General features: G+C 46.0%; 1 protein-coding gene and 1 non-coding gene across 4 annotated transcripts in view; one reads left to right on the forward strand and one right to left on the reverse strand.

Annotated features, from left to right (window-relative positions):
* The window catches only part of PLXDC1 (plexin domain containing 1), a 77,273-nt gene extending 66,486 nt beyond the window's left edge, over positions 1 to 10,787 (reverse strand). Inside the window, exons 1-3 of one of the 3 annotated variants that reach the window (XM_053361427.1) lie at positions 10,539 to 10,787; positions 7,602 to 7,722; positions 6,026 to 6,328 (exon numbers count right to left, since the gene is read on the reverse strand). In XM_053361427.1, coding sequence (XP_053217402.1) covers positions 6,026 to 6,125 — 100 coding nt within the window. In that variant the 5' untranslated portion in view covers positions 6,126 to 6,328; positions 7,602 to 7,722; positions 10,539 to 10,787. Of the gene's footprint in view, positions 1 to 6,025; positions 6,507 to 7,601; positions 7,723 to 10,538 lie in introns of those variants that run through there. The other 2 variants (XM_053361428.1, XM_053361426.1) reach the window with 2 other exon arrangements.
* Positions 3,686 to 3,764, forward strand: TRNAS-GCU (transfer RNA serine (anticodon GCU)). Its single transcript has one exon. It is a non-coding gene; the product is annotated as a tRNA-Ser (tRNA).
* Positions 10,788 to 11,107: the final 320 nt, after the last annotated feature.

Consider the following 11,107-nt stretch of genomic DNA (forward strand, 5'->3'; position numbering starts at 1 on the left):
ATTCATCTGGTTTGCCTATTTCAGAGCGAAGATGCAAGTAGGGAATGTCATCCATGAGCTGTTCCAAAGTTTCCATGAGTATGAACGCATTGCCGCTTTCTCCCGTATGTTCCCACGGCTAGCTTTTGAAGCAGCATACACACACCATTAGCCCCAATCCTGTAATTTCTTGAGAAATGTGACTGTATGGTGTGGGTTTCCCCCCTCAAACCAGCTTCCACTGGCCTAGAAAACTTAAGCTGTGTTCACTTCGTATTTAAGCCTTTGTGCACATATGCACAGAAGGCAGCTTCGTGAATATGAGTTCAGCATGGAATTGCAGAGACAGGGAAATAATCCAAGTTATGTGCGTCAGGTGAAAACATCTCCTCCTCCTCTCTGTACTGTGCAAATGTGACTTGAAATGCAGGCGGGGACAACCTCACTGTGTTTTAAGCCCCTAATGCGAACATATCCTAAAAGTTATACAGTAGAACCATGAACTGTAGAATTGGAAGGGAACCCAATCCCCAACTAATAATCTAAAGAATTCCTAGCAAGTCAGGCACAAATTCCCTAGATCAGTGGTTTTCAACCAGTGCACCGTGGCCCCCTGGGGTGGCTTGAATGATGGTCAGAGGTGCCACGGGCAACCCTGGCTCCTGCCCTTCTTTCCTTCCCTCCCTCTTCTGATGCCCTCTCGCATCTCTGCCTCCCAAAGGCTTGCACAGCTGTTTGATGCAGCAGCCCTGGCTACAAGCTCCGCAGGCAAATTGTGCCTCTGGAGCTGGCCAGGGGGTGCTGGTTGCCAGGAGCTGAAGCAAGCAGGTGAGGGAGCCCAGCCAGCTAGTCCACCAGCCTTTGCTGTTGGGGATGAACAGACAAGTCCCAGGCCCCTGTGGGGCAGTGTGAGGAAGCACCTGTCTTTGGGGTAGGCAGCTCAGAGACAGGGGTGGCAGCAGTGGCTGCCCGGGGGACTCCCAAGGAGAGGGGAGAGGAGGCTGAGGGAACACTCCACAAGGGAGGGTGATCGAGAAAGGGTGAGAGGTTGCCCGTTCTGCAGGCAAGGGTTGACATAACTGGGCTCCTAGTGCAGTCTATACCCTCTTTTAAATCCATATCAACGAAAAGAAAAAAATTCACTCTGAAACTCACCTACAGGTGGTACCTAACACCAAAAAAACTAGCGCTAATACACCCAGGAAGCTCACCAAAATGCTGGAGAGGTTGTACCTCCACAGGCACATACCTCCACATGTGGTGGGAGTGCCCCCAAAATCCAACTATTCTGGACAAAAACCATACGAGAAATAAGTAAAATAACCAAGCAAGTATTAGAAATCACCCTAGAATTGGCCTTACTAAACATCTTCCAAGACCACTTACACCACAAAGAACTCATAACCCACCTACTTTCAGCAGCCAGAAGCATCATAGCCAGACACTGGAGAGAGCTGTCAGGAGCAAGCATGGACTAATGGTACCAATAAGTATGGGAAGCAGCCCTACTAAAAAAATTAACCAACAAACTCAAACTGACACGGGGACAAATAGAAGAAGATACCTTCCTCCCGGTATGGCTCTCCTTTATCACATACACAGCCCAACAAGACGACGACAAAAATCTACCAACAGCATACAAATCAATATGGCTAACCTGCTCCAAAATACCCACCAACCCCACTCACACATGAAAACAAAGACCACTACAGCCAACCACAAATGAACAGCCACACCCTAGGCCAACCCCAACCTCTCTCACCACCAAAGGAACACAAGTGAACAGCAAAGAACCTGCACAAGCAACGCTGACACCAAATCCTACATATAGTAAGTAAAATAGAAATATTGCCACCTGACCCCATCCCCATCCATCTTCCCCCCACTCCACATCTTTCCCCCTTTTCTTCCTAATGTCTCAACAAATGAAACTGATTTGTAAAAATGTTACATGGGGGGGGAAATACGAGAGACATTGCACACACTTTTGTAAATCAAGAAAATCATTAATAGAAACAAACAAACAAACAAGTAACTGGGCTCTTGAGCCGCAGAAAGAATGTAGTTGGGGTGCCGCAGAAAGAATGTAGTTGGTCAAGGCAGCCGTGGACTCAAAAAGGTTCAAAATCTCTGCCCTAGATGAAGGTAGACCTAGAAAATAAAGTGACAGTGTGTGGCCTGCTGTCCCTTAAAGCTGTGGTCTCTAAATGAAGGGTGGCATATAAATTTAATAATAAATAATAAGAAGCTCCCAGCTAAAACTGTTCCACTGTATCATCAATTATGTCTGTAGCTCATTCACAGGAAAATGACATTTCTCTCACACAGTCCTTGGACGGTGAGTCTGTTCTCAGTTAAAGACAACTCTCCTAATCTAAACTGGTTATTAATTCACTAACCGCAACAAAACACCTAGCAGAGATACAAATTCAGGGGCAAGGCTATGCAATTAACCCAGATGCCAGCGCTATTTCAGGAGCTAATAACATCCTCCATACCATCAGGGTCTCATTCGCCCTTTCATCCCGAAACAGGAAAAATGGCATCACCTGCCAACAGTGCCTTTCTGCTGTCTATGTCGGACAAACAGGTCTGTCTCTGTGCAAATAAAGAAATAAATAGACACAGATCTTTCATTTTCAAGGGTAACATTCATATAGGAGGGCATTTCAGCATCTCAGGACATCCTGCTGCTGATCTCAAAGTCCTCATTCTTCAACCCAAGAAGCATATCAGCAAATTTGATTAGACTCAGTCCGGACCTAATCAGAACTGTGGGCTTCTTTCCTTCTACTCGTGTGAAACCAGTATAACAAAGCATAGCTAAATTACAATGGCTTCTGTGAATTGTTCAATCTGTTATTACATTATATCAGACCTTCCCAGTGTCACTAGTTTCCAGGGACAGTCCCAGATTTACAGAACCTGTCCCGGTTTCTGATCTGATCCTGGAATGTCGTGCTTTTCCTTAAGACGTCCCTATTTTTATTGGAGAAATGTTGAATGGTTTGGAGTTATGCGACACGCCCCCTGCCCCCAGCCAAGGAGATAAGTAACTATACAACTTTTAGGAGACATCTGAAGCCAGCCCTGCATAGGGAAGTTTTTAAATATTTAATGTTTAATTGTGTTTTTATATATGTTGGAAGCCACCCAGACAGGCTGGGGCAACCCAGTCAGAGGGGCAGGGTACAACAACAACAACAACAACAACAACAACATCCTATTTTCATCAGAGAAATGTTAGGAGGGCATGTTATATATATATCTTGGTTCTGCATATGGCAAGTCACAAATTTCCCCCTTGCATTTCACTGCCTTTTGGCCCTACTGCTCATACACACTGACTGACAACAGCACTTTATGCATCAGATCAAGTGGACTCTAGTCCTCAAAACAGTATGTCACAATGAATCTTAAAGCTGCCACAAGACTCTCTTTCTTTGGAGGGTTGTGTGTTCAAAAATGTGTGTATCTTTTCTCCAAATCGTACCTTGTGAATGCAACATAGGGAGTCTACGACACCTTTCCGCTCTATGACTGCTCAGTTCAATACATCCATAGGAGCTCCCACAATTTGAGAAGATAAGAAGAGCCTTCCTGGATCAGTCCAAGAGCCCATACAGCCTCATCCTGTTTCCAATAGTGATCACTCAGATGCCTCTGCAAAGCAGAGCTTGGAGGCAATTTCCCACTGCTACAGGTTGCCTTAATCCTGTGGCACAATGGGTTAGTGCACCTGGCTGCTAACCAGAAGGTTGGTGGTTCAAGCCCACCCAGGGACAGTTGTGGGAAGCATTCCTGCACTGCAGGGTTCAGCCTTTCTCAACCTGTGGGTCCCCAGATGTTGTTGAACTACAACTCCCATCACCCCCAGCTAGCAAGGCCAGAGCTCAGGGATGATGGGAGCTGTAGTCCAACAACATCTGGGGACCCACAGGTTGAGAACCGCTGGACTAGATAGTGCTTAGGAGCCCTTCCAACTTGATGAGTCTATGAATCTAACATCCACCCAGCAACTGGTATTCAGAGGAATATTGCCTCGAAATACTACCTCTGAACCTTGAGGGTCCCATTTAGTTATCCTGCACTTGCGTCCCTTTTGTGCTCTTGGAGCAGTTCACAATTAAAGCACAAAAACAGCCATTAAAAAAACGCCCAAACTACAGATACAACCAGCAGGTGAAACAGTAAGGACTATAAATCCAATGATAGACCTGCTTTCCACAACCCCATTTTAAAGCCATCTACACCTCTTGGCTGTCACAGTACATCTCGAGGCAGTGAATTCACACTTGTTGTCACCATGTGCACAGTGCAAACCTGTTTACTGCCACACACGCACACAGGAGGAAACGGATGCACCATCTCTGTTGCTGCACCGACATGCCTGAATCCTGGTTTCATGCACAGAGGAACTGGTCCCTATTCACACCTGCTGAAAAGTGCCCAAGTAGACGCTTCTGCACTTTTGCTTCCGTGCACACGCAAAAGCAGCGAGGAAAGCGGTGTGTTCTCCTCAGGGCAGCCAGCACGACTCTTGCATGTGAGGCCAGCAACTTTGCCTTTAGCCCAAACTGTGGTCTTAATGAACCACTCATCTGAGTGATTCATTACAGGCGCTGGCTGCCATTTCTCACCACCCACAGCGAATTTAACTGGGCAGTTTTGTAACATCGATCTGAAATGCCACATAGATGGGAGTTGGTGGTTGCCATCGTTGTCACACACAACGGCACCTGGTTCTTTGCATAAACTCACTAGGCTGACAGAAGTACACAAACATACATATAACGGGATCACTGGCACACATGCATGGACTTTTATATTCTGCTATACATACAAGTGCAAGACATCCTGGCAAACGTCAGGGTAGAAGAACATAAAAAGAAGTCTCCCTACAATGCTTATCATTGAATCAGGTGGGCTGCCTGCCTTTTAGAAATAATATATTGTATGTTTCTTAAATCTCTGCATGGATCTGATATATATTCTGCTCCAGTGGAGGTGGGCTTGTCATTTAAGCCCCCAGCCAAACAGTGTAGTGCACAGCCAGCTTCTGCCCCAAATACACAAAACCACTTTTTTCCAATGGGTATCCTGGGGCAAAGGCTATAAGCAGGAGCACCATTTGCCGAGGGGTGAGTCTGTGCAGCAGCTCTGCAGATGAAACATTTGGAGGCAACCTCCCTGCCACATGCTTGTTCAAAAGGGTGATTCACACGGCGAAGCCAATCCCAGTGGGCTCCTGCTGCGGGTTAAAGCACGGCATGCTGGATTTCCAACGCATGTGGACAGCGCAACCCAAAACAACCTGAAGAAAAGGAAACCTTTACAAAATTGGCTGAACCTGGCAAACCACGTCAAACTGTTTACAAAACCGGTGCAAAATTGCCAGAAGCACAATTTGATGTGCACAGTGCTACGCAGGAACATTGCAAGGCTGTGCGCACAAGAACTGTGCAGAATTGTGGTGCACAGCCGCGACCAAGTGCACACACAGGCACCAAGTGCACACACAGGCACCAGCACACCTGCTCACACACATTGCTGCGAGCACTACCATCTGAATGCACACACATGTGTTTTTGCACGGATGGAGGACTTTCATATACTGATAATATGTGCCTGTCTGATATGCACTTACTCCGAACCCTTTCTGTTCGCAGGTCCAAATAATTTCGGTACACTTGTGCATGCACTGAATCATGTACTCCCTCACCTCTATGCCCACCCAGCACTTCTGCATCCATCATGCTCGTAAATGTTAACAGGCTTGCACATCACCTTATCACATTTGATCCTGATTTCGCACACCTGTCTACGAACAGAACTGCTCCCTATTCACCATTGCCTCCCCTTGCATGCTCACAGCACCTCCTCTCAAGCTGCCTGAGCATGCCCGGATCCCTGTTCCACTCACAGCTACACACCCCCACGCATGCTCTCTGCCATACACATCCCTGGCATTCACCCCACTTCTGTCCACACTTTGCACACAGTGTCACACGAGGGTGGCAGTGTCCCCGGAAGGTGTGGGTGGTACCTGCTGCTTGCCTCTCCTTTGCTGACCCCACAGCCTCCTCCTGCAGCAGCCAGAACAGGACGAGGGCTCCCCACGAAATCTTCAGCGATTCAGGGTGCATCCCTGTGACCCTCCAAAGCGCCACCTTTTCTTGGCAACAACTTTCCGCTCTGCCTCCCCAAGCAGTTTCTCCCCTCGGCTGCCGGGCTCCCTCTCTCTCAGCAGTTGCCACCTCCAGGCTCGTGGCGAGGAATGAGCAGATCCCGCAAGATTCCTCCTGGTCTGTGATGGAATTCGACTGGCAGAAAACCCAGCATTTGGGGGCTGCAGCAAGAAACTGTCAAAGCTCAGCTGAGCAGGGCTTGGAATGGGAGGGAGGGGTAGAGGCAGAGAAGCAAAGGAGGTGGATGAAACAGGGGGAGCGCCTGCCCTCTGGTGGCCAGTTGGGAGCATAGCCATGCAATGCTGTTCAGTGAGAAATGAATGCAAAAAAAGAAAAGGGAAGTCTTGAGGCATTTTCGCATATTTGGCATAAACCAATTTGCGCCTAAACCGGCCTGCAACACCTGCGTTTCGCAGTTGCTGTCCCATGTGATACAAGTGGGAAAGATGCTCATATCCACGTTTGTCTTGTGTGAAACTGGATTCCGGGTTGGATCCGGCACCTTAAATGGGCAGGATCAACACTTGTGCTTTAAAAAACAGGGGTGGGGAGGAAATGCTCTCCTTAGCAGACAACTTGGATCAAAAGACATCAACAGGGTGTTGTAAAATTAGAGTTTCCTTTCTGCAAGGCCTTTACGTTGTATTTGGCCCCAGACTCTTTCATTTCCCTGAGACTCAAAAGGGGAACACTGTCACTTCCTTAATCTGTTCTTTATTTCTGGCCAAGCTAGCAATAAATAATAAAGCGTGGTCCTGGAGTTGGTTACAAGTTCCCCATTCCATAATAATAATATTAAATACCCTGCCCATCTGGCTGGGTTTCCCCAGCCACTCTGGGCGGCTCCCAACAGAATATTAAAAACACAAGAAAACATCAAGCATTAAAAACTTCCCTAAACAGGGCTGCCTTCAGATGTCTTCTAAAAGCCAGGTAGTTGTTTATTTCCTTGACATCTGATGGGAGGGCATTCCACAGGGCGAGCGCCACTACTGAGAAGGCCCTCTGCCTGGTTCCCTGTAACTTGGCTTCTCGCAGTGAGGGAACAGCCAGAAGGCCCTCGGCGCTGGACCTCAGTGTCCGGGTGAATGATGGGGGTGGAGAAGCTCCTTCAGGTATACTGGGCCAAGGCCGTTTAGGGCTTTAAAGGTCAGCACCAACACTTGGAATTGTGCTTGGAAACATGAAGCCAATGTAGGCCAAAGCACTAAAAATGAAGGCAACTACACATGCCCCTCAACTCAAAAGCTTACATGTCCCTGAACTCCCAAATGTGTTGCATTTTATATTGTATATCTCCACGATTGGGGACTCACCCCTTCAAATCACAACAATAAAGTTATTCAGTCATGATCATTTGGCTTGCAGAATGCTCATAAATGATGATGACATCATGAAATTATTTTTAAAAATGGAATAAGTGGGGTTGCTCACCACAAAATCTGCTCTGGGCCAGGACAAATCATACAGCCAAGTAAACAGGTGAGTGACACCTGCAAGATGCATCCTGCCTTGACCAGAGCTTCCTGTGGATTCATGGCCTGGAGAAGAGCATCTATGCACAACAAAAACGGCAGGAGTAAATATGAAACCACAAGTAACAAAACCACCACAAAATGTGCTTTCAACTGCATGAATGCAGCGGGTGCCTTTTGATGTAATCTTTCAATGTTTGCTGAAAACTTTTCTGTGCCACTAGGCTTATGCAGGCAACTAAGAAAATATTTCATAGTTAATGTTCTCTGGTATTTCTGGGGGTTTTTAACCTGGATGTTGTTTTTTGTATGTGTGTCCCTCCTTGTGTACAGTTGTTGGAAACTGCTTTGATATTTTTTATGATATTACAAATATTGTTATAAAGAAATAAATGCATAAAACGCCTTGCCTTTTGCCATATAGAATTTCTGCCAGCATGCAGTTGCAAAATGTTCTGGAGCCCTACCAGGAAAAAAAACATTGTCATTTCACCATAGAGGCTTAATGAGGATTTGTAGTCTTGAATAAAAACTCCTAACCCCTCCGTGGTAATGCCATTTAGAAGATGGGTGTGGAAGAAAACGTTAATGAAAAGCTTTGCGGCACCTTAAAGATCAGCACATGGCAGGTGCTTTTGTGAACTCAGGTCATAATAAATGTCCCAGTCTGTAAGATGCCACAACACTCTTTGCTATTTCTCCTGCAAAACAAACCATCTCTGGAAGTTGTTACCATGGGTGCAGAAGTGGCTCATTCACCTATTTGATGTTTTCTGCGACACAATTAGTCACAGCGTGGGGATGTTTTGGTGAGTTCTCTTCACAAAGTGAAGCGAAGAGAAGGAGGAGGCGGAAGAAGAAAAAGAATTGAATGACTAGGACATGAATGAACTGTAGCATGGGGCCTAGCAAGTAACAGGAGCTAATCCTCAAGAAGAAAAGCTGGAGCACAACAGCTCACCAGGAAGCTACAGCCGCCATCTCCTAATCCAAGAATGGTAGGGCAAGCAGCAGATAACTACTGTTTTGATACATGCATACAAGTCTTCTACGTGGGAAGATGGTGAGAGAAGGCCTGAGCTTTGCACAAAGAAGGATGAACACAAAGGACACTGCCTGGGGCTAGCATCACATCCACACCAAACGTTAAACCCATGGCTTCCCCCAAAGAATCCTGGGAGCTGTAGTTTGTTATGGGTTTTGGGAATGAAGTTCACTACAATTTTTACTCCCATCACACCACATGGATGGAATAGGATGCCCCTACAGTGGACGCTCAGGTTGTGAATGTGATCCGTGCGGGATGCACGTTTGCAACCCGCAGCGTTCGCAACCTGCATCTGCACGTCTGCGCGGGTTGCGATTCGGTGCTTCTGCGCACGAATTTAGCGCTTCTGCAGATGCACAACTGCTGAAGCCCGGAAGTAACCTGTTCTGATACTTCCAGGTTTCGGCAGGTCCGTAACCTGAAAAACGCAACCTGAAGCATCTGTAACCCGAGGTATGACTATATTTTCATTGGAAACAGGCAGAGGGCCTTCTCCGTAGTGGTGCCTGCCCTGAGCAGGGCCGGATTTAGGTTTGATGGGGCCCTTTATATATCTAGCTGTCCTTTGTCAACAACAAATTGTTGCTGTTTTTTGTGTTGAATATATGCTATATGGTAATTTATGGACCTAATAGGCAACCAGTCCATGCAGAATGTAGAAATCCTATATTTAGAAATGAGCAAACCAGTGATATTTTAGGGAGCAGGCTAGCAGGCGGGGCCCATTACTTACATCATAGGAGCCTACACAACACAAAACAAAACACTGTTGCTGTATGTAGGTTTTATTTTATTTGTTTTTTATCTTATATTTTGGAAATGTACATCCAGGGTTTTTTTTTCCTTTACTTTTTTGGGGGGGCCCCAAGAGAGTGGGGCCCTAAGCTATAGCTTGTTTAGCTTATACGTAAATCCGGCACTGGCCCTGAGGAATGCTTACCCCCAATTTGATGTGAACTATTTGACTTTTAGAAGACACCTGAAGTTCAGAGAAGTTTTCAATGGTTGATGTCATATATATATATATATATATATATATACTGTAATAAAATTGTTGTTGTTATTGGAGAAATATTGGAGGGGATGCCGTCGGGCTCTCTGAAGGCTTCCTCACGGCCCCCCCTTTTCGCAAAAGCGATGAAGAGAACTGCAGGGCTTTAAATAAATAGACTTCTAAATACATCTACTTGTAGCGTCCATTCTGCCTTTTCCTTCAGAGACAGATAACGGAAGGTCAAATACCTGAGTTTATGCTGTGACATCCGCCCACCCATTTGTACACATGATACAGATATTTTTAATCATAAATTATGGCAGAGAAGCCCCCTGCCATTATTGTGAGGCCTAGGGAGGTTGTGCGATGCCTCCCTAGCTGTTGCCATTAGCTACAGGCTGCCTCTGAAATCTCAAACGGACATAGTGGCTGAGGAAAAAGAGGGGTTATTAGTTGGGAGGTGGGGAGCTATAGAGCAAGTGGTTGCAGCTCAGAGCTGGAAGACGAACCAGAATGTAAATATCGACCAGTGGTGCAAATAAATAAATAAATAAATAGCCATGTGCTATTTTAGGAAAAAAATAACACAAAAACTAACGGCAACCAGGGGACAAAAGATAAAAGGCCTCATTTGAGGAAACATGGGAAGCATTTATTTATTTATACCATGTGCACTAGACTATAGACATTTGGAGCTCTTTCTTCCTCTTGAAACCCTGAAAATACTGTGAAGGAAATATATGCAGGAGAAAGGAAACTGTACAGGCGACATTCCACTTATACCATCTAAAAAGCCTGCAAACAACCTCTTAAGTCTCTGGAAACCCGGGGGGGGGGGGACTAGTAGCACTTACCAGACAGGCATGAATGGCGGCAGTGGTGGCTGTCAGTCAAACTCCGCCAAAAAACCCCCAAATTCCACCACAAACGTTGCCTCCAAACCTCTTTTCCCAACCTTCAAAACTCTCCCCAGACCTCAATGGTTGCTGCAAAGGGTTCTGGGATTGCAGTTGCAAAGGCTCCTGGGATTGCTAGCTGCTTTCCTTGCTCTTTTTGCACCCTTTTCGCGGTTTAAATCGAATTATTTATTTCCCTGCGTCATGCCTATACGCAGTCATGCGCCTAAATGGGGAGTCACCTATAGTTATTGAGGTGGCTTGAGCCTGTTAGTGACTCTCTTTCTTTGCATCTAATTGGTTTCATTTTATTTTTAGTTTTTATGATGAAAGAAATTTAAGATTCTTTTGAAAAGTAAAGCGAGGGGAGGTAAACCACCAAACTATAGAGCAGTTCACAACAAGCATATATTGCAAATACCTCTATACTTCCTTTTAAGGCGCTGAATTGTGGTAAATGTGTCATGCTTAATGATATCACCAGGGGCCACCCTTAGTTCTCAGGTTTGGGCCCTTAAACCTTGGGG

This window comes from Podarcis raffonei, chromosome 13, assembly GCF_027172205.1.
Source record: "Podarcis raffonei isolate rPodRaf1 chromosome 13, rPodRaf1.pri, whole genome shotgun sequence".
Taxonomy (NCBI): domain Eukaryota; kingdom Metazoa; phylum Chordata; class Lepidosauria; order Squamata; family Lacertidae; genus Podarcis; species Podarcis raffonei.